General features: G+C 47.8%; 1 protein-coding gene across 16 annotated transcripts in view; it reads left to right on the forward strand.

The window, feature by feature from the left end:
- Positions 1-24,178, forward strand: part of nav3 (neuron navigator 3) — a 1,340,243-nt gene that overhangs the window by 1,250,734 nt on the left and 65,331 nt on the right. For all 16 annotated transcript variants that reach the window (XM_072484719.1, XM_072484722.1, XM_072484724.1 and 13 more), the window contains 3 exons: positions 16,402-16,485; positions 17,846-17,957; positions 22,556-22,680. In XM_072484719.1, the coding sequence (XP_072340820.1) occupies positions 16,402-16,485; positions 17,846-17,957; positions 22,556-22,680 (321 nt within the window). The remainder of the gene's footprint in view (positions 1-16,401; positions 16,486-17,845; positions 17,958-22,555; positions 22,681-24,178) is intronic.

The following is a 24,178-nucleotide window of genomic DNA, read 5'->3' on the forward strand; positions in this document are numbered from 1 at the left end:
AGTACTGAGGGAGCACTGCATTGTCAGAAGGTCAGTACTGAGGGAGTACTGCACTGTCAGATGTTCAGTACTGAGGGAATGCTACATTGTCAGAGTCAGTACTGAGGGAGTGCTGCACTGTCAGAGGGTCAGTACTGAGGGAGTGTTGCACTGTCAGAGGGTCAGTACTGAGGGAGTGCTGCACTGTCAGAGGGTCAGTACTGAGGGAGTGTTGCACTGTCAGAGGGTCAGTGCTGAGGGAGTGCTGCATTGTCAGAAGGTCAGTACTGAGGGAGTGTTGCACTGTCAGAGGGTCAGTATTGAGGGAGTGCTGCACTGTCAGATGTTCAGTACTGAGGGAGTGCTACATTGTCAGAGTCAGTACTGAGGGAGTACTGCACTGTCAGATGTTCAGTACTGAGGGAGTGCTACATTGTCAGAGAGTCAGTACTGAGGGAGTGCTGCACTGTCAGAGGGTCAGTACTGAGGGAGCACTGCATTGTCAGAAGGTCAGTACTGAGGGAGTGTTGCACTGTCAGAGGGTCAGTACTGAGGGAGTACTGCACTGTCAGAGGGTCAGTGCTGAGGGAGTGCTGCATTGTCAGAAGGTCAGTACTGAGGGAGTGTTGCACTGTCAGAGGGTCAGTATTGAGGGAGTGCTGCACTGTCAGAAGGTCAGTACTGAGGGAGTGTTGCACTGTCAGAGGGTCAGTATTGAGGGAGTGCTGCACTGTCAGATGTTCAGTACTGAGGGAGTGCTACATTGTCAGAGAGTCAGTACTGAGGGAGTGCTGCACTGTCAGAGGGTCAGTACTGAGGGAGTGCTGCACTGTCAGATGTTCAGTACTGAGGGAATGCTACACTTGTTGGAGGATCAGTACTGAGGGAATGCTGCACCGTGCGAGTGTCAGTGCTGAGGGAGTGCTGCACTGTTGGTGGGTCAGCAATGAGGGAATGCTGCACTGTTGGTGGGTCAGCACTGCGGGAGTGCTGCACTGTTGGTGGATCAATACTGACAGAGTGCTGCACTGTTGGTAGGTCAGTATTGAGGGAATGCTGCACTGTTGGGTCAGTACTGAGGGAGTGCTGCGCTGTTGTTTGGTCAGTACGGAGGGAGTGCTGCGCTGTTGATGTGTCAGTACTGAGAAAATGCTGCACAGTCGGTGGGTCAGTATTGAGGGAGTGCTGGGATATTGGTGTCTCGCAAGTTTCGGCTGAATCTCATAAGAAGTCTCGAGTGCCACGAAGTCGGGTGCAACGAGACCGGTAAATCACACACAGGAATGCACTCTTGGGAGTTTGGGAAATTCCAGCCCTGATGTTTGTGGAATTCAGCTGGCTGGCAACAGATCGAGCTGGAAAACCTACCCATGTTTTCGGAATAGAAAATTGGTAAATTAGGACAGAGAGGAGGAGAAATGTATTTTAGTAATTCTCTACACTTGTGGGCTGTGGCGCTCAGTCATTGAAAATATTCAAGACAGAGATCAGTAGATTTTTGGACACTTGAGGGCATTAATGGATATGGGGATTTGGGGGTGAGGATGTGGAGGGGAGTGGGGTTGAGGTTGAAGATCAGCTGCTAGCTCACTGAATATCAGTGCAGATTGAAAGGCTGTACAAACCCCTCCCACTCCTGTTTGTAACGTCCTTGCTGCGGCGGTGCGCTGAGAATGCAACCAAATTTTCTAGCAGGCCTTTCTATAGACAAGGTTCCCTACCTGTAGTGGGGCTGGTTTAGCATACTGGGCTAAATCGCTGGCTTTTAAAGCAGACCAAGGCAGGCCAGCAGCATGGTTCAATTCCCGTACCAGCCTCCCCGAACAGGCGCCGGAATGTGGCGACTAGAGGCTTTTCACAGTAACTTCATTGAAGCCTACTTGTGACAATAAGTGATTTTCATTTCATTTCAGTCAGAGAGGAACTCCTCTACTGCCTGCCACCACTTTGACACAGAGCGATCGAATTATGTATGTGGATATAAAACTACATCATTCATCTAAACAGCTTGGAAAGCAGCCTGCCAGAACCAGGGAGTAATGGATAATTGATGGGCCATTCATTTGACCGTAAGCAATATTAATTCAATAAAGAACAAAGAAATGTACAGCACAGGAACATGTCCTTCGGCCCTCCAAGCCTGCGCCGACCATGCTGTCCGTGATGACATTCACCACAGATATGTACACATGGAGGTCCAGCGAGTTTAGTGAATTGGTTAAATTGTATAAACACTATACTGATGTACCATAGGCGAACCACACAGAATATTTTGAAGTTACTTTAGTTAAAACCAAGTTTGTTAAAACTCCCCTTCACAGACAAATTGTTCATTTTTGTGTGGTGAATGTATTATGCCAATAATCCACCATTCTATTTGTATCTGTGCTGCTGCCTTTGTATTTGTATCTGTGCTATGCTGTTGCCCTTGTGGGCTCCTCCTATGGGCCATTGTATGGCATTATCCATAGGGGAACATGTTGGGGCCTGTATGGGCTCCGCCCATGGCTCCTCCCCTTGAAGGGAGGTATAAAGAGCAGTCAACCTGTAGGCGGTTCTCAGTATTGGATCAGTCGCAGGCAGGCACTGTTCTAAGTTGATTAAAGCCACAGTTTACTTCTACTCTTGTCGCGAATAAATTGATGGTCGCCTCATTTTGAATGCTGTTTGACTCAACAAAACTCAATTCCATTGGATGTGTTATCGTGAGCTCATTTGTGATGTTGAATCTGTTCGTGTGTCTCGATTGACCATGAGCTCCAATTATCGCCCTATTAAAATGGGTTTGTACTTATATCCAAAATGTCATCTTGTAAAATTGAGAATAAGATTGATTTCCTGCCAGAGAGGAAGGAAAATGGCCATATCTAACAAATTGTGTACCTCTAACTTGAGTAGCTTAAGAAGTACATTGTTACTTTTAATTAATGTAGATTTAGAGTGCAATTAAACAATAATTGCTGGAAGACATTTATGGGCGCGATTGAAAGGGAAAAAAAAGAGTCCTGTTTTGGACATGAATAGCGGGGTGTTTTTCGGCGCCTGCAAAACTGAGAACAGGACTTGTTGAGGGGTCTCAGTGAGGGACCTCACTTACCTTCATGTCCTTTCATTTTTAAATGATGCCCCAATCTCTCGACTCCCCACCCCAGCATCCGAACTCCCCAATGCACAACTTACCGATCAGGGGTTCCTTGATCCCACTCATCCCAACTCATAAAGGTAGGGTACTCCCGGGCCCGATTCCCACCATGGGCAACCTGCCAACCAGGCATCTTGGCACTGCCAGCTGGGCATCCTGGCAGTGCCCCTGCCAGCCTGACAGTGCTGCCTGGGAACCTTGACAGTGCCAGGCTGCCATTGCTAGGGTGGCAGTGTCAAGGTGCCCAGGTGGCAGCGGGAGCGCCAAGGTACCACCCTGCCTAGAGCCCAACCACCCAGGGTCTCCGATTGCCTGGGGAAACCGCCCCAAAGTGCCATTGCACCTGGTCCATATTTGCATGGACCAGTGCTAAATGGTGCCGTGACAAGGTTTCCCGGGCACATGCGTTCGATCACTGGCCTTGGGAGACTCCAGCATAGACATATTTAAGTGAAGGTAACTGCTCACTTAAATATGCAAATCTGGATCTCGCCCTCACTGGGGGGTCTCACGAGACAGCCCGAGCATCGCGAGAGGTTAACAACCTTGTTGTGTCACCATCAGACGAGGCCATCTGATAGCATCCTACACGTTTTGTCAGTCATTTATAGCAGTGTCCTGGAAATTAAACCTGTATGGCTTCTATATTCAGTCCCTATTCCAGTTTGATAACAAGGCAATAAATATAAAATATAACTCCTTCTGTCTTTGACATGTAAAATTATACAAAGATGCTGTTACAGTGATCAAAACACAAGAGAAAAAGGGAGGCTTTCAGTGTTCTGAAGCTAGGAAAGGAAATAATGAGATGCAAAGTTGAGAAAGAGAGTGCCATAGTGTGAGGGGAAAATAGCTAAAGGTAACTCTCAGCATTCACTAGATTCACCAGAATGTTCCCAGGGCTCCAAAGTTTAGATAGTGAAGAGAGATGACATTAATCTGGTTTGTAATTCCCTAGAACATAATGGTTAAGGATTGATTTGATTCAGGTTTTTAGAATTTTGTAAGGAATTGATAGGGTAGAGAGAGACATTTCCCATTGGATAGTTAGAGTACAGGACAAGAGGACGTGACCTTAAAATGAGGGCCAGGCTGTTCAGGAGAGAAGTTAGGAAAGAATCCTTCACATACAGGCTGATAAAAGAGTGGAGGTCCTCCTAAGACAAAAAGCAGTAGATGCCAGCTAATTAATCATTTAGAATCTGAGATGGATAGAGTTTTGCTAGACAAGAGTATTGAATAGCACAGAGCCAAGGTGACTGGTTGTTGTTGGGATACAGATCAGCCATGGTGTCACTGAATGGCAGTGGAAGAGGCTTGAGGGGCTGAATGGGCTCCTCCTGTTCCTATCTCCAGTATTCCCACATTCACTGGAAAATCTGCTCTCTGTGAAACCCACTTTTAAATTGCTATAGATAAATTGCTACAGATGCCTGGCATTGAAGGAGCTTCTGCCAGCCAAGCGAATGAACGTTCAAGCCCAATTCATCTGCAATGTCAGTATTGTCGAGCACTTGTCAATAAGTTCCACACTCTGCATCATTAAACAAAAACAAGTCAGCAAAAAAAAAGAAGACTTGATGAAGAATCCCCAGAGAAATTTAGCTGATGGCAGAGATTTTTTAAAATAGGTTTCTTGCTTGATAATACCAGGCATTGGGAAATTCTAGAATCTTCTAAACGCCTCTGAATTTACTGAGATATTCTAACCTTTTAATTTCTTGACACCTGCCCTGGCTTATTTTTTGAGTCTTGTATTTTCGTTGACTTGATTAATTCAGTTGTTGTAGCTATTGAGCTGCTCATTTTCACACAGACCTAATCAGTAAAAGATTACAAATGTCTAGCACGCAGCCTCAATATAGGATCTGAAACAAACCAAAACAAAACATTGACCCTGATATTCATGGCAACCCGGGAAGGATTGTGGGGGAATGCTGCGACATTGAATATAATGGCAGGTCCTTATTATCATTTTAAACAAATCCATTTAGTTCGACATTCATGCAGCAATTGTTTGGGTTGCAGGGTGGATGAGCAAACTGACTATAGCACCATGGTACAGGAAACTATTCGAGAGGGAAGAGTTAATAGGAATGTAACGGTGGTGGGAAGATTATAGCCAAGGGCACTGACACAGTTCTCTACAGCCAAAAGCGTGAGCCCAGATGGCTGTGTTTTCCTGCCCACTGCCTGGGTTTGCGACATCACGAAGAGCTGGAGATAAACTTACAGTGGGAGAGGGAGAATTCCGTTGTTGCTGGTCCATATAGGTGCCAACGGCACAGGTAGGACCACGAAAGAGGTTCTGCACAGAGAGTTTGAGCAGTTTCGGGTTACATTGGAAAGCAGAGCCTCAAAGGTAATGATTTGGATTGTTACCTGAGCCACTTGAACATTGCCGTCAAATTCCTAAGATTAGAGTGATGAATGCATGGCTCAAAGATTAGTGTGGGAAAAATGAGTTTCAATGTGGGGGGACTGGTACTGGGGAACAGGGAGCTGTACGATTGGGACAGTGTTCACCTGGACCATGGTGGGACAAATGTTCCGATGAGTTGTATAACTAGGACAGTAGAGGAAGCTTTAAACTAAATAGAAAGGGAGATGGGGGAGGTGAAGGAATCAAGTGAGGGAAATAGGAATAAATATTTATGATCTACTAGCCTTTACAGAGATGTGGCTGCAAGGCGACCAAGGCTGGGACTGAATATTCAAGGGTATTTGATATTTCAGAAGGTCAGGAAGCTAGAAAAAGGATGGTGAGGTAGTTCTGTTAATTAAGGATGACTCTGGTACAACTGTGAGCGATGACCTTAGTTCTGGAAAGATCTAGGCGGTGATTCTCCAAAATGGAGACCAAGCGTTTTACGACGGCGCAAAACGGGCCCGGGTACGACCGATTCTGTCCCCCACAGGGGGCCAGCACGGCGCTGGAGTGGTTCACGCCGCTCCAGCCTCCCTTCCCGGCACCAAATGGGCACCGCGCCAACCCGCGCATGCACAGTTGGGCCGCGCCAACCTGCGCTTGCGCGGGGGACTTCTTCAGTGCGCCAGCCTCGACTCAACATGGCGTAGGTGTTCAGGGGCCAGCCGCGCAACAAAGTAGGCCTGGGGGGGAGAGGCCGGCTAGCCGATCGGTGGGCGCCGATCGTGGGCCAGACCCCATCGGAGGGCCCCCCCCCCCCCCCGGTGAAGGATCGCTAGCCCCCGCTCCACAGGCCACCTCCCCGACCCTTCGCGCAGAGTTCCTGCCGGCAGCGACCAGGGATGAATGGCGCCAGCGGGACTCTGTCATTTCCACGCAGCCGCTCGGCCCATCCGGGCCGGAGAATCGGCGGCCCGCCGATTCCAGCGGCCGGCGCGCATCAAACGCGCCGGCGCAAATGGCGCCGATTCTCCGCACCTCGGAGAATCGTGCGCCGGCGTCGGGGCGTCGTGGCACGGTTGCAGCGATTCTCCGGCCCGGCGCAGGGCTCGGAGAATCGCCCCCCGAGAATCAGTTTGGGTCGAGATGAGAAATAGCAATGGTAAGAAGTCTCTTGTAGGAGTAATTTATAGGCCCCTAACAGCAACCACACTGTAGGACAGGGGATACAGGAAGAAATAATGAGGGCTTGTGAGAAAGGTACAATGATAATCATAGGTGATTGTAACCTACATATAGATTAGATGAATCATAACACTCAGCAAAGATGCATTCCAATGAGAAAGAAAAACTCTAGGGGAAGGCCACACCATCCATGGATAACTAAGGACGTTAAATATAGTATTAAACTATATTTAAAAGAAAGAAAAAGATTAGTAGCAAGTCAGAAGATTGGACAGAATATAACAAACAGCAAAACATTGAAAGAAATAAAGGATGGAGGAATTAGGATATGAGAGAAAGCTAGCTAGAAATACAAAATAGATAGTAAGACCCAGATTTCTGTCGCAATGTCACATCGATGCAAAAATCCTAGAGGTAGCCAAAAATTCTGCGTCCCAACTCCCGACCTCAATATGTCCCATCTTCCCAAGGGCAGGATTGAGGTTCAGTTGGGGTTTGTGCATACGTGATTCCCAGAGACAGCTGGCCATGTAGATCACCAGCTGCCTACACTGAAGTGGGATTTTGGAAGAAGAGGAGTGTGGAGTCTAGAGTGTGCAGATTCTGACAGTTAAGAGGAGGTCTAAACTTGGTGGATGTCATTGGATAGCCAGGGTACAGCTTTGGAGAGGTAAGGTATCTCTTTGGTAGGGTCCCGGGAGACCTTTGGGAAACACAGCCATCAACTGATACATTTACATCTGACTCCCAGTAACACTGTGGGAGGCTGATTTACATATTGTAATGAAGTCTCATCTTTCCATCAGTCGAGCTCATAACGTGATTCATTTACACTTGTTAGAAGTGACATACATTCATTCAGACGGACCCATTCTCTGCAAATAAAAGGAATATGTTCAAGGCTTGAACCTTTTCAAATTTCCCAGGAGCTTGGGAAACTGATGCGTTCTCCATGACAATGTCTTGGCCAATCAGATCAGACTTGCCAACCAATCAGCACCTTTTTCTCCTGCAGTATAAATTGATGGGATTGTTTGAAATTTGGTATTCTTGCATTTGTCCTGATCAGTGAAAGACAAAAAGCTTCAACAATATGTTTCTCTTTTCAACTATGTCTGTATTGTCAACCGCTTGTCAATAAGTTCCAGACTCTGCATCATTAAACAAAATCATGTCAGCAAAGAAAATAGCTTCTGAGCTGACGAAACTCCCTGGAGAAATGGCAGATATATTTATTAATATGGTTCTTTGCTTGATAACACCAGGCGTCAGTATTATGACGAGTTGTGCCAACCGTTGGTGTTAAAACAGTAGCAAGGGCGTAAACTGTGAGTGGGATCGCATTTCTCGATTTTACATTTTTAATCGCCAACACTCTCTCACCGATTATGGGACATTAGCATCAACACTGTTGAGCTTGTAATAATAACAAAATAATTTATGAACCACTTAGTGCTTTGCAGGTGAGGATATCTGTTGGAATTGAATTCTATAATAGAAAGACTGAGGGCCTATTTGTCAAGAGATTTTCCAAAGACTGAGAGAGGGAAAATGTGCTGACGTTTCAGATTGTGGCACAGCTGTAATGTGAGAAAATCCCATTATAAATCCGGTTGCCCAGATTCATTTTCCATACTGGCTATCGTAAACCAATAATGCTTCATTGGAGATCTAACTTCACTGTTAGTGGTCTCTAGCTTATTAACCAATGGTACAAAGCTCAGTCTTTGAGTTGCTTGCTTGCATTGTTGTAAAGAAAGGTTTCCTTTGATGAGGAGCAGGGAGACTTCTGTCAGCACAGGGATATAATTACATCCATTTCACCAAGAACAATTCAACAGTGATGATAGACTTTCTGACATCGTGTGTTTTTTGTACAGAGCGCTTCTAATTGATGCCATTTTTTTGAAGATACCTGAGAATGTCAGTTTCCTCCTCTTTTTATAGTTGATGCTCCATTTAGCAATAGTCGAATTGACAGAGAAAGTTATTAAGTTGTAATGAGGCATGTCATTAGCATGATGCATAAATGCACTTGAGGTTCTGAATACTGATGTAGTCTGTGAATAAAACGGTTTTCTGCAACAAGGAATTCAGGGCTTTTTTTTAAAGAGGCTTAAGGTTATCTAGAATTCTGTGTTTTAAAATTGGAAGGATTCCAGATTTCCAATTTGCCTTTTGTCTATGAAGCCAGGATTTCCATGACATTGGGGCCGTCTGTTTCCTGGTGATTGGCTTTTAAAGCTTCCCAGGGTAAATTTGCCAAAGTTCATTATTCCCAGCTGTACCTGGGAGCTCATTGTTGGCCAGGCTGGGGGCGGAGAAGCAGTGTGTGTGTGTGTGTGTGTGTGTGTGGAAATGCCAAGCCATTGAAGGAGAAAACTGCCTGAAGCAATTAGAAAGGGGAGACAGCCTCAAACATTAGCAAGTTGCCTAGTTCAGAAGTGGCTGAACTAGCAAGCAGGCTCATTGTTCCCAAATTCATCAATGCTTCTTAAAGTTTCTAAAGCTGTTGTGCCTCTCCTAGTATCATCAAACTTTTGTTCCATGGAAATAACCTCATGAATCTGTCAAAATCATTACTAACACTGGGGGATGGTACTCGGAGTATTGATTCATTGGAGTTGGGTTCTCATTCTGAATGTTACTGGGCAGTGTTGATACACTGCTCCTGGGGCATGGTGCTCCATATTGATGCAACCCCATTTATCAGAGGCTTGGACAGTCAATGCTGAGATGGACCTGTTCCTGGAGATGGCTCAGTTCCAAATTGAGCGGAGGCCCAAGTGGGTAGGATTGACTTGGTTAACTGGACAAGTGACAGGCCACATACACTGTGCTCTCCCCAAGGATTGACTAACCACTCTAAATCTCTCTGTTTCCCTACTTCTCTCTCCTCATCCATTCAGACACTGCTTAAAACCTCCGTCTTTGTGGCAGCACAGTGGTGCAGTGGTTAGCACTGCTGTCTCACGGCACCAAGGTCCCAGGTTCGATCTCGGCTCAGGGTCACTGTCCATGTGGAGTTTGTACATTCTCCCTGTGTTTGCGTGGGTTTCACCCCCACAACCCAAAGATATGTAGGGTAGGTGGATTGGCCATGCTAAATTGCCGCTTAATTGGAAAAAATGAATTGGGTATTCTAAATTTATTTTTAAAAACTCCGTCTTTGTACAATGTTTGTCTGCCTATCCGAGTACCACTTGTCTCGGAATCGATTTTTGTCTGAATACACATGACAAAGTTTTACTATATTAAAGACACCTCATGGATTGAATTTTACAGGGGCTTGGAAGGTATGGCCACCCACCCAACACAGAAATTATGGCGATGTGGAGCCAACACACTCCTCATGGACCAGTCCTGCAGCAATAAAGCACTGCAAGGCTTGTTAACGAGGGTCGAGTTGGTCTTCCTCACCTCAATAGGGCAGAAGCTCCGTCTTCTTGAGCCTGAGGGCCAATCTGAGTATTCCCAGAGTAGGTAAGTCCAAAGTCATAGGCCAGATTGATTTGGGATGGTTAGAGAGAGGGGCAATTGTGGGGTGGAGTTGAATTCAAGAGAGGAGAGCAGGGGTTTCAGTCTAAGGGAGGCAAAGGGCAGCCCCCGAAGAGCAGCCCCCCCCCCCCACCCTTTAACCATTTTAGTTTAAAAATCAGGCTTTTTGCTCCCACTCTGCTGCCCGCGCCAAATGTATTATGGCTGACATTGGCCCCCCCACTCCTATTATTGGGTGAGCCTGGCATGGGCGGGAAGGTGGTTGGATGGGTACCCACCCCATTTTACATGCCTCCCACATGGGAAACATGTCCGCTGAGGGTGTGTAAAATTCTGCCCAATATATGTAACTTATTGTGTTTACAAATGTATATAGTTAGCGATTGATTGCATCCAATAACTCAGGAAAGTGGCCAGGAGCATCATTGTGCGGTAAACAGTAACTTAAAAAAAACTGACCATCTAAATCTATACTTGAGAATTATGCATGAACTTTGAAAATAATCAAGATATATAATTTTCTTTAAAAATATGGTAGGGAAGATAAATTAATCAAGATGTAGTATGTAAGAGACAAGAAACCCTGTTTTGACATGACTGTCGATAGTAAAAGAGAAAGAGTGTGTTGGGTGAGGAAGGGGGGCATGGTGGTGTGTGGGGTGGAGTGCAGAGTGAGTAATCAGTGTGTTTTTAGAGGTTGTGAGAAAACATGAGTTGTAATGAGATCAGTACCAGTTGTTGTAGCCACTGGTTGACTGTGCCAACACCTGGAGTAAATATCTTTTACCATCATTCGAGAAACCTATTGATCCACACAAGATTGGAGCCATGTTTAATTTCACAGAGACAGTTTTCAAAGAGACTCCATTATAGCAATGGGAACTTGTCAATAACCTGCATCTTGAAACATCAGGGGCGGGATTCTCCGACCCCCCGCCGGGTCGGAGAATCGCCGGGGGCTGGCGTGAATCCCGCCCCCGCCGGTTGCTGAATTCTCCGGCACCGGATATTCGGCGGGGGTGGGAATCCGCACTGGTTGGCAGGCCCCCCCCGGCGATTCTCCGGCCCGTGATGGGCCGAAGTCCTGCTGCTCGAATGCCTGTCCCGCCACCGAGAATCAAACCACCTCTCTTACCGGCGGGACAAGGGGGCGCGGGTGGGCTCCGGGGTCCTGGGGGGGGCGCGGGGCGATCTGGCCCCGGGGGGTGCCCCCACGGTGGCCTGGCCCGCGATCGGGTCCCACCGATCCACGGGCGGGCCTGTGCCGTGGGGCCACTCTTTTCCTTCCGCCTTCGCCATGGTCTCCACTATGGCGGAGGCGGAAGAGACCCCCTCCACTGCGCATGCGCTGGGATGCCGTGAGCGGCCACTGACGCTCCCGTGCACGCGCCGCACGGCAAAGTCAGTATCGCGCCAGCTGGCGGGGCACCAAAGGCCTTTCCCGCCAGCTGGCGGGCCGGAAAACAGTCCGGCACGGGCCTAGCCCCTCAAGGTTAGGGCTCGGCCCCTCAAGATGCAGAGGATTCCGCACCTTTGGGGCGGCGCGATGCCGGACTGATTCGCACCGTTTTTGGCGCTGGTCGGCGGACATCGCGCCGATTGCGGAGAATCCCGCCCCAGGAGTGACAGAAATAATTCCAGCCGCTTGGTCTAGTTCTCTGAATGGGTCATCTTTGTAATGTGTCTCCCGTAGTGTGGAGCTTCTTCGTTACATCATGTGTTTGCCCGACCTCTGACCTCGCTTCTGATCAGCAAAAACCCAGGAGAACATTCCACATTTGTGAAAACATCCTGAATCATTTGTTATGAAGTGAATCAAAGAAGGGCAAATGAGTTTCAGAAGCTGCTGGCTGGTTGCAGAGTGATGTTCTTTCTTGAGCTATTAGATATAATCTATACTTACGTACAGAGGGGCAATGTTTTCACACAGAGGGACAGTTTTTTCACACAGAGGGTGGTGAGTGTCTGGAACGAGCTGCCAGAGGTAGTAGCAGAGACAGGTACAATTTTGTCTTTAAAAAGCATTTAGAAGGTTATATGGGAAAGCTGGGTATAGAGGGTTATGGGCCAAATGCGGGACTAGCTTAGTGGTAAAAACTGGGCAGTATGGACAAGTTGGGCCGAAGGGCCTGTTTCCATGCTGTAAACCTCTATGACGCTATGACATTTATAAATATAGCCAGTTACATTTCTGTAGTGTCTTTAATATAACAATGGCCCAGTTGTTAGCATTCTTGTCTCTGAATCACAAGATTCCGGGTTCAAGCCGTGCTGCTGGGATTGGGCATGTAAACTTAGGCTGGTACTGCAGTGCAGTGCGAAAGTAGCATTGCACTGTCGAAGCTGCTGCCTTTTGGATAAAATGTTAAACTGAAGCCCTATCGCTCTGAGGGTGGATATAAACGATCCTTTTTTAAAAAAAATATGTTTATTAAGAATTTTGTAACAAAATTTTCAACCATACAAACAAAAACCCCTCCCCCCCCCGTAACACAAAAGAAAGAAAGCTCGCATAGCAAGACATGAACATGGCAAGTCAATATGATACAGAACTTTGTACATTGGATTCCTCCCGTACATATCAGTTTTCCGGATCATTCATGTATTTTCTTGCTCGAATGCCCCCCAGAAAACCCCCCCTTCCCCCTCCCTCCCCGGGTTGCTGCTGCTGTCCGACCTTCATCTAACGCCCCGCGAGATAGTCTAGGAACGGTTGCCATCGCCTGTAGAACCCCTGCGCAGACCCTCTCAAGGCAAACTTTATCCTCTCCAACTTGATAAACCCAGCCATATCATTTATCCAGGCTTCCACGCTGGGTGGCTTCGCCTCTTTCCACATTAACAAGATCCTTCGCCGGGCTACTAGGGATGCAAAGGCCAGAATGCCGGCATCTTTCGCCTCCTGCACCCTCGGCTCGTCCGCTACTCCAAATAGTGCTAGCCCCCAGCTTGGCTTGACCCGGACTTTCACCACCTTAGATACTGTTCTCGCAACTCCCCTCCAGAACCCCTCCAGTGCCGGGCATGACCAAAACATATGGACATGGTTCGCCGGGCTTCCTGAGCACCTCCCACATCTGTCCTCCACCCCAAAGAACCTACTCAGCCTCGCCCCCATCATGTGCGCTCTGTTAACTACCTTAAACTGTATCAGGCTGAGCCTGGCACACGAGGAAGAGGAATTAACCCTACTTAGGGCATCAGCCCACAGCCCCTCCTCAATCTCCTCCCCCAGCTCCTCTTCCCATTTACCCTTCAGCACCTCTACCAAAGCCTCCCCCTCTTCTTTCATCTCCTGGTATATCGCCGACACCGTGCCCTCTCCGACCCATATGCCCGAAATCACCCTGTCCTGAATCCCCTGTGCCGGGAGCAGCGGGAATTCCCTCACCTGCCGCCTCACAAACGCCATTACTTGCATGTACCTGAAAGTATTTCCCGGGGGTAGCCCAAACTTCTCCTCCAGCGCCCCTAAGCTCACAAACGTCCCATCAATGAACAGGTCCCCCATTCTTTTAATCCCTGCCCTATGCCAGCTCTGAAACCCCCCGTCCATCCTTCCCAGGACAAACCGATGGTTGTCTCTGATCGGGGATCACACCGAGGCTCCCATCGCACCCCTGTGCCATCTCCACTGCCCACAGATCTTTAGCGCTGCCGCCGCCACCGGGCTCGTGGTGTACCTTGTCGGCGAGAGCGGCAGCGGTGCTGGCACCAGCGCCCCCAGGCTCGTTCCTTTGCAGGACGCCATCTCCAACCTCTTCCATGCCGCCCCCTCTCCCTCCATCACCCACTTACGGATCATCGCCACATTGGCTGCCCAGTAGTAGCCACCCAGATTCGGCACCGCCAGCCCTCCTCTATCTCTGCTACGCTCCAGGAACCACCTCCTTACCCTCGGGGTCTTGCTTGCCCACACAAATCCCATAATGCTCCTGCTTACCCTCTTAAAAAAGGCCTTGGTAATCACAATTGGGAGGCATTGGAATACAAAAAGAAACCTCGGGAGGACCACCATTTTAATCGACTGTACCCTACCCGCTAACGAGAGTGGCAACATGTCCCACCTTTTAAAGTCCTCCTCCATCTGTTCCACCAACCGTGTCAAATTAAGTTTGTGCAGTGACCCCCAGCTCCTAGCTACCTGGATCCCCAAGTATCGAAAGCTCCTTTACGCCCTCCTCAACGGTAGGTCGTCTATCCTTCTTCCCTGGTCCCCCGGATGCACCACAAAGGGCTCACTCTTTCCCACATTGAGCTTTTAGCCCGAAAAGTCCCCAAACTCCCTTAGGATCTGCATGACCTCAACCATCCCCTCCACTGGATCCGCCACATACAGCAACAGGTCGTCTGCGTACAGCGACACTCGATGTTCCTCTCCCCCTCGGACCACCCCCCTCCATTTCTCCGACTCCCTTAACGCCATGGCCAAAGGTTCAATTGCTAATGCAAACAGCAGAGGGGACAGGGGGCACCCCTGCCTCGTCCCCTGATACAGCCAGAAATACTCCGACCTCCGTCGGTTCGTGACCACACTCGCCACCGGGGCTCTCTACAGGAGCTTAACCCAACTAATAAACCCTCACCCGAACCCAAACCTCCTCAACACTTCCCAAAGATACTCCCACTCTACTCGGTCAAAGGCCTTCTCCGCGTCCGTAGCTGCCACTATCTCCACCTCTCCCTCCACCGATGGCATCATTATCACATTTAGGAGCCTTCGCACATTGGTATTTAGCTGCCTAGGATATAAACAATCCTGTGGCACTAATACAAAGTAGAGCAAGGGGGTTCTCCCCGGTGTCCTGACCAATATTTATCCCTCAAACAGTACTGCAGAAACAGGTTATCTGGTGATTATCACATTGCTGTTTGTGGGAGCTTGCTGTGCACAAACTGGCTGCCACTTGTTCTGTATTACAAGCAGTGATCACACTAAAAAGGACTTCATTGACTGTAGAACATTTTGGGGACTTCCGGTGGTCGTGAAAGGTGCCATATCAGTGCAAGTCTTTAGTTCTTCTTTTCTTTTTTAAAACATTGTAAGTGTGACCAAGCAAAAACTGACACTTTGAGCCGAAGAAAAGCGACATTGGAACAAATGACCACATGTTTCAATGGCAATCTTAAAAGATAATGGAAAGAGAGGTTGAGAGGTGAAGAAATTCTGGGAAGGAATTCCAGAGTGTGGGGCCCATGGTGCTGAAGGCATGGCCACTAATGATGGATTGGGTCCCAGGTTCAATTTCCTGCTTGGGTCACTGTCTATGCGGAGCCTGCATGTTCTCTCTGCGTCTGAGTGGGTTTCCTCAGGGTGCTCCGGTTTCCTCCCACATATCCTGAAAGATGTGTTGTTAGGTAATTTGGACATTCCGAATTCTCCCTCTGTGTACCGAACTGGCTCCGGAATGTGGCGACTAGGGTTTTTTCACAGTAACGCAATTACAGTGTTAAAGTAAGCCTACGTGTGACAATAAAGATTATTATTAACCGGAATATGCAAGAGGCCAGAAATGGAGGAGCGCAGATTTCTGAGAGGGGTGTGGGACTGGAGGAAGTTACAGGATTAGAGAGGGTGAGGTCATGGAGAGATTGAAAAGAAGGGTTTGAGTTTTAAAGTGGAGGCATTGCTGGACTGGGAGCTAATGCACATGAGGTACATTGGCACACTGGTTAGCATTGCTGCCTCACAGTGCCAGGGACCCAAGTTCAATTCAAGCCATCGGTTACTGTCCGTGGAAAGTTTGTACGTTCTGCCTGTGTCTGAGTGGGTTTCCTCTGGGTGCTCTGATTTCCGTCCACAGTCCAAAGATATGCAGGTTAAGTGGATTGGTCATGATCAATTGCCCCTTAGTGTCCAATAGGTTAGGTGGGGTTACTGGGTTAGGGTATAGGTTGGGGGTGTGGGCCGAATAGGATGCTCTTTCAGCATCGGTGCAGACTCAATGGGCTGAATGGCCTCCTTCTGCAGTGTAGGGATTCTATTCTATGATTCTATGAGTGAATGGGACTGGTCACGCGTTCAGATTGGTGTAGCAGAATTTTGGAGTTTCCCTTGGAGTTCACTAGCTGGTTGAACACTGCAGCTGAAGAGCGAGTGCGCAGGGTGAATATAGCTCAGAGCTTGAATTCGCCCATCTCGGTTTTGTCATTGAGAAGAAACAGATTGAGAAGAAGAAACTAGTAAATTTTGATGTCACTCTTTTTAATTTTTATCCTATATTTTCAGTCTCACCTCGTGGCTGCCTTTGAACAGAGTTTAAGTAATATGACCTCAAGACTGCAGAACCTAACCATGACGGCAGAACAAAAGGTGGGTCATGAAAATAAACCAACCTTGTTTCATGAAAGTTGTGCAACAATTCTGGGCAACCTCAGCACAGTGTAGTGGTCATTAAACTGATGGTAGCAAGTCGACTGGAGTGAAAGATTCTTAATTTTTAATCACAAAAAAATCTATTTTCCTTATTGTGTGAAGTTTTAATTATAACTGGTCATGAGAAAATACCAAGTATAAATTGAACCTGTAAATGTGGAACTAAAGAGGTTTACAGTGCAGAGGAGGTTATTCATCTTGTTATGCTTATTGCTGGAGCAATCAAAAACTAATCTCATTATTCTGGGTTTTCACGAACGAGGTGAGCAGCTCGAGTCAGGAAATCGGCCAACTCGTTGAATCCGCCTCTGTAGGATGGCCCACGAATGTCACAGTTTTCACTCCAAAGGGGTTGTGTGTGGAATGGATTTGAACCTGCCAAGCCCAGAAGCAGAGCATAGAGAGACACGCCAACGGCGTCAACATTTTGAGTCCATATGACCCTTTTTTCAGCGAGCATTTTCTGTTTTTATTTCAGATTTCCAGCATCTGCAATATTTTGCTTTTGTTTTAGCCATATAGTAACAATGGTGTACGTGGAATTGTCAGAAAAAGAAAAGATAATTTTTTTATGAGTCTGGACTCTCAGCCAAGCATTCATAATGAGGTTACCCAGTTTCACACCTGTCTCCTGATTCACAGAGTTGCATCATGTCTCCTGGACCATTTGCTTTGTGTATTAGAATTTCCTGCAAAGATTTAATTTAATTCATGTTTTTTGTTTACGTGTCCTCACTGCTAATAAGTCTTATCAGAGGTTCTAACTATCGAGAAAGATGGAAGTGATTGTTTACTGACAGCAGGTTCTTATTTCCACCTTTTTTCGAAACTGAATTAAAATTCTCAAACTGCTCGGCAGCTCGTGGCACAGTGGTTAGCATTGCTGCCTATGGCGCTGAGGACCCGGGTACAAATCTCTGCCCTGGGTCACTGACCGTGTGGAGTTTGCACATTCTCCCCATGTCTGCATGGGTTTCACTCCCACAACCCAAAGATGTGCAGGTTAGGTGGATTGGCCATGCTAAATTGCCCCTTCATTGGAAAAAAAATAATTAGATACTCTGAATTTTTTTTTTTTTATAATTCTCAAACTGCTCATGATTGATTTCAGATCCTCCACCACTCAGTAAACAGCAATTTAAATGGCTGGATGTTGTGCAAGTTCATGAGTGTAAATTCCTTACATGCATGATCCCAAATGTCCAGGTGGGGCTAAGGGGCTGTGGGAAAAGTGAATCCTGCTTTGATAACTATAGTAAAAGAGCTTTCCGTTTCTCTGATCAACTGTTTCCTGTAGGAGTCAGAACTAACTGAACTGAGAGAAACCATCGAAATGCTGAAGACACAAAATTCAGCAGCTCAAGCTGCCATCCAGGGAGCACTGAATGGCCCGGATCACACAAGCAAAGGTATGCACCATGAAAACATGTGCCGTGTGGGAACATTGGCAGTAAGGGGGGGAGGCCATTCAACACCTCAGGCCTGTTTCGCTATTTAATTCGATGGTGGCTGATCTGTATTTCAACTCCATTTACCTGCCTTTGCTCGATCGCCCTTCAAATCCTAACCTCGCAAAAAACTAATCAATCCCAGTCTTGGCAATTTCAATTGTCCCCAACATTCCCAGCTTTCCTGGGGTGTGGAGGAATTTCTAGATTTTCATTACACTTTGTGTGAAGAAGTGAGACGTGATGTTGGTCTTGAATGGCTTGGATCAAATTTGAAGATTAGTAACCCTTGTTCCGCCCCTTACCAGAGGAAATGATTTCTCTGCATCTACCCACTTCAATCTTTTTAATGTTTTAAACCTCTTGATCAGATCACCCCTTAAACTTCTGAACTCAAGCCAAGGTTATCCAGCCTATCCTCATAATTCACCCCTCTAATCCCTGGTATCTCTCAGGTGAATCTGTGATAGCATAGCAACTACGCTACTAAAACAGTCAGCCATTTTAAGCACAGTTTAACACTTGTAGATCATTTACAGCAGATAGTTTGGCTGGAAATTTCCTTGTTTTTTTTGGCAAGTGTTTTCTCGATCTGGAAAAGCAGAGGGCAGCCTGCCGGTTACCTTAGCGGTGTTTCCTGCTGAATTTTCAAACGCTTTGACAAAAAAGTGGAAGGGGTGGGTCCCATGAAATCTTCCCGAGGCCTGCCCCAACAGCAACATGGGTTCCTGATTTTTTTTTTAAAAATAAGCCTCCTCGCCACTTCTCCTCATGGACACGGAACCCACTGGGCACTCTATGGGGGCTGTACTCATCTGCTTGATGAGATCTGTTGTGATTCACGGGTACACCAATACGATCGGGCAATTTAAAGTGGGGGACAATCAGGGGTAAAGGCTGATAATGAGATGTAAGTGGGGATCCTGAATTTTAAAGTTGTGGGGCGGGATTCTCTGCCGACGGGATTCTCCGTTTTGCCGGCGCCCAGGGGTTTTCCCGACAGCGTGGGGAAACCTCCTTGACCAGCCGGCGTAACGGAGAATCCCGCCGGTGGATCGAGGCAGAAAAGTGGCGCGACGGGGCGGAGAATCCAGCCGGTGATTCCCGTTGCGCCATATGCAAGGGGCGGGGTCCATCGAACAAGGAAATTCCGTCGACATAAAAGCCATTTTTGGGCTCCCACTTGATTGTCGGCCCCCTCTGCCATTCCCACCCACGGAAAATGGAGCGGAAAATCCTGGCCTTTAATGTATCATGAAGGCTTTGACTGGAATAAACGTGTTCTCCACCAGGATCACCGATCCTCGGGGAAACAAATCCTTGTCATTTGCCAGTTTACCCATGGAACTGTAGATCTGAGATTGAAGACTGTGTCAAATATAACCAACTCCTCTGTTCTTACCTGGTTTGGTTGAAGAACTCAGAGGTAACAAGAAATTCCCAGATTGTAGAATCACTCTTATGATTGGGTTTGTAACAGATAACTGCAAAATAAAATTAAATTTCTGTCCTTTAATACAGTGAAAACATCCCAAATATTTCACATTACCAATTATCAAACTAAATTTAATACTGAGCCACGGAAGATGATATTAGGACAGTTGATCAAAGGTTTGCTCAAAGAGGTAGGTTTTAAGGAGCATCTTATTGGAGGTGGGAGAGGAAGATTTAGGAAGGGAACTGCAGAGTTTGGGAAGTCGGCAGCTGTAAATATCCCTTGTCTTCTTCACTTTCACATGAGTGCGAGACCCTGATTTTCTTTTTTTTTTAATGTATTTTATTCCAAACTTATTCAAACGGTTACAAAAATAAACAGCCTGGAGAACATACTCCCCAAAACACAATTGCACAGTTTGTACAAATGTTTCCCCATTTTCACCCCCTCCCCCCGGCAACAAACAACTCCTCAAACATGGCCGCAGACATCCCCCACATTGCCTCAAAGCCCAATGCTGAACCCCTCAATTCGTATTTAATCTTTTCCAGATGCAGAAAGTGGCATAAGTCCCCCAGCCAGGCCGCCACCCCTGGCGGCGTTGCCGACCGCCATTCCAGTAAGATCCTTCGCCGGACAACCAGAGAGGCGAAGGCCACGACATCATCATCAGCTCCAGCTTCTCTGATATCCCAAACATCATCACCAAAGGGACCGGCACAACCTCCTCCCCCACGATCCACGTTAATGCCGCGAACACCCCCGCCCAGTATCTTTCTAGCTTCTCGCAGCCCCATAACATCGCACTCGTAGAAGAACCCACTCCCTGGAAGAACCCACTCATTCATGCCTGAGTCATTTACATCCCATGTGCCACCTTGAATTGTATCATGCTCATCCTTGCACACGGGGAAGTCGTGTTTACCCTACGTAGCGCCTCGCTCCACACACCCCCAGTTTATCTCCCCTCCGAGCTCCCCCTCGCACTTCTCCTTAATCGTCACCACCTGCTCGCCTCCCTGCTCTCCCAGCCACTCATATATGTCTCCGATCCAGCCCTCCCCTTCCACGTCCGGAAGCAGCAGTCGCTCCAGCAGGGCATACTTTGTTACCTTAGGGAACTTTTTCCAAACCTTCCGCGTGATGTCCTTTACCTGCAAGTACCTAAACTCACTTCCTTTTGGAAGTTTTATCCTTTCCTTCAGTTCCTCTTCACTTTCAAACCTCCCTTCCAGGTACAGATTCCTCACCTTAACCAGCTCCACTTCTCTCCACGTCCTATACGTACCGTCTGACCCCGCCCCCCTCGCCCAACCCCTTCAACCCCCCATCCCCCCATCCCCAGTTCGGATCCGTGGTTTGCAAACAGTGGCTTTGAAACCGACATCCCCTCTATCGTGAAGTGCCTCTTCAACTGATTCCAGACCTTCACCTTCAGCGGATTGGACCACTGGTTCTCCATATATTTCCTTGGCGCCAGTGGCAACACCGCTGTTGCCATAGCCCAACAGGATTCTTCTTCCATCGTAATCCATTCTGTCCCGTCTCCTCCCCACCACCGCCTCACCTTCTCCACGTTAGCCACCCAATAATGATGCAGCATGTTCGGCAACGCTAAACTGCCCCCCTTCTGCCTCTGCCTCTGTAACAGGGAGACCCTGGTTTTCTACACTCCTCACCCCATCCCCAACTTTACAAAATTGTCCCAGCATCGCAGTAGTGGTCTGGGTCATTTAAAAACCCTCAGCCCCGCCATCAGCCTTGACCTGTAAAGGAAAGTCAAATACCTTGTCCTTCACAATCACAGGAAATGTGCAATTAAGCATATAAGGAAGGATTTTATTTTAATATGTCCTGGATTTTGTGGAGAGTAGTGCCCAGACCAGTTTTCTCTGTTTTACTGTCACAGAAATTCCATAGAGCTTGGCCTTAATTAGCTTCCGGGAAAAAGAGCGTGGGGGAGAGTGAGAGTTGAAGCTCTTGAAGCTTTCAGCATGTCACATCAAGTAATGTAATTCAATAGAAACTCTAGTATTTCCCAATTCACTCCAAGAGCCTTCATCATTTTAATCATTTAATTAAATCTTTTCTTAGCCTTTCGGTGCTTCAGTGGGGTGAACCAAGCCTTCCTCCTCTCTATATTTCCACATTCTTGCTATCATCCTGGTTAATCAATGTTGAATGCTCTTTAAGATTTGATATCCTTTCTATAGTTAGGTACATAAAACAGTGCACAGTATTCATCTAAATGAATTATAACAACTGTTTCTATCTCCACAGATGCTGCATGAATTGTTGGGTATTTATAGCAGTTTTTACTTTTGTTTCAGATTTTCTTCATTTGGAGTATTTTGCTTTTGAACCGTAATGAATAGTGCATTTGTTCATGTGTGCACTTGTCAAAGTCAGGTCCTTGCCTCACTGTGTGGCTGGTGCTTCATCCTGAGTGGTTTCCTCGGCAGGTTTTGGCAGTGGTAGTTTGCCATTGCCTTCCGATCTCAGGGCCAGGGTGAGGAGGCAGGTTCCCAAGTACCTCAGCCAGAACAGGAATTGAACTCCCTCTGTTCACGCCATTCTGAATCATATGCCAGCCATCTAACCAACTAAGCGAACCAAAGCCCTACAATGATTAGTGGTCCCTTGAGTTTTTCTGTCGAGTTTCTGCTAAGGTGAACAAATGTCAGCTTGCACAATTTTCTCTCATCAACCTTTGTTGAAATGGAAACTCGGCGCATGTCTGCCGATACACATTGGTTTACTAGAACCACCAAACCTTTGTAAATCCTCCCCCAAACCCCCCCCCCCCTCCCCCCCCCCAGCCCTTTCTTCTTCCTAGACCTTCAAAATCTTGACTTAGAATTCGATGATAATGATTTAAAAACATTGGAGCCTGCTCCACCATTAAGTAAGATCATGGCTGGACCCCCCCCCCCCATCGATCAAGTATATCTAACTCTGCCTTGAAGATCCAGCCTCCATTGCTCTCTGGGGAAGAGAATTCCATGCGCCAATGACCCTTTCTTGACTTGCTGACAATGCTCATGACCTCCCTCCCCTTACCCCGCAGTTTATCAAGAACAGAAACTGGCTCACTGCTCAAAATATCAATCATTTATCTTGGTAGATATGCGGATTAGAAGGCAACATTCATCAGACAGCGTTTCGAGCATCAACAGTGCAACTAGCCATTCAAGTATCGGGAGTGCAAATGATATTGATTCAAAGAAAAAGAAGAAGAAGCAGAGTTGGGTAGGTTTGAGTTTTATCAGTGTAAATTTGTTTGTAATGTGATGCACGATCAATGACCACTAAAGCGAGGTTGTCGTCCAACTGACGGCTTTAATAAACTAGGTGTTTCCCCCAGCAGCTCAGGTACAGAATGAAGGCTGCTGGGGCGGCACGGGCTCTTATACCCCGCCTTGCAGGGCGAAGCTACCATACAGCTTGACCAATAGGAAAAATACAATATCTACCAATGGTGTTCCAGCATTACTAGGTACCGTAATACCTCTACACAGACTACCACATTCACCCCTTGTTAAAAAAGAGTCCGGCGGGGGTGGTGGCCTGATATTACAACATGGTAACGTGGTAGAAATTATAGTTATGGAGGTACCGTCATACCTCCGTACAGCGCTTTGTAACTATTTACAATTCTATTTACTATTTACAATCAGTCGATCGGGGGCCCTGGTCGTCCTCTGTGACCGTCGAAGCTTCGGTGGTGACTCCGGTGGAGGCTCAGGCGTCTGTGACTCCGGGGGCGTGGCCTCAATCTCTGTGGCAGCTTCGACACCCCTAGGGTGGGGGAAAACGGTTGACCTGGGAAGGGAGCGTCTGCGGGGTGCATCGGTGGGTGGGGGGGCCTAGGGGCCGGCAGAAGGACCAATCCTCCTGTAAGGTGCACTGGTGGGAGGGAGGGTGGGACTGGTGGCTGGGGTGTGCGTGGGGTTCCGGCGGTCGCCAGGTCTCGTAGGGAGACCGTGTCTTGTCGGCCGTCGGGGACGCCACTAGGCGTACTGGGGGTTAGCGTGGAGAAGATGGACCCTCTCGACCAACGGGTCCGACTTGTGCGCCCGCACGTGTTTTCAGAGCAGGATATGTCCGGGAGCTGCCAGCCAGGTCGGGAGCGAGGTCCCAGAGGAGGACTTCCTGGGGAAGACAAGGAGACGATCGTGAGGTGTTCGGTTGGTTGTGGTACAAAGCAGTGACCGGATGGAGTGGAGGGCATCCGGGAGGACTTCCTGCCAGCGGGAGACTGGGAGATTCCTGGACCGTAGGGCCAGTAGGATAGTCTTCCAGACCGTTCCGTTCTCCCTCTCTACCTGTCTGTTATCCCGGGGTTGTAACTGGTCGTCCTGCTCGAGGCGATGCCCTTGCTGAGCAAGAATTGACGCAGTTCGTCGCTCATAAATGAGGACTACCTATCACTATGTATGTAAGCGGGGAACCCGAACAGTGCAAAGATGCTATGGAGGGTCTTGATGACGGTGGTTGCGGTCATATCGGGGCAGGGGATGGCGAATGGGAACCGGGAGTATTCGTTAATCACGTTCAGGAAGTACGTGTTGCGGTCGGTGGAAGGGAGGGGGCCATTGAAGTCCACGCAGAGGCGTTCAAAGGGATGGGAAGCCTTTATCAGGTGCGCTTTCTCTGGCTGGTAGAAGTGCGGTTTGCACTCCGCGCAGATTTGGCTGTCCCTGGTGGCTGTCCTGACCTCCTCGATGGAGTAGGGCAGGTTGCGGCT

This window comes from Scyliorhinus torazame, chromosome 19, assembly GCF_047496885.1.
Source record: "Scyliorhinus torazame isolate Kashiwa2021f chromosome 19, sScyTor2.1, whole genome shotgun sequence".
In the NCBI taxonomy this organism is placed as follows: Eukaryota; Metazoa; Chordata; class Chondrichthyes; order Carcharhiniformes; family Scyliorhinidae; genus Scyliorhinus; species Scyliorhinus torazame.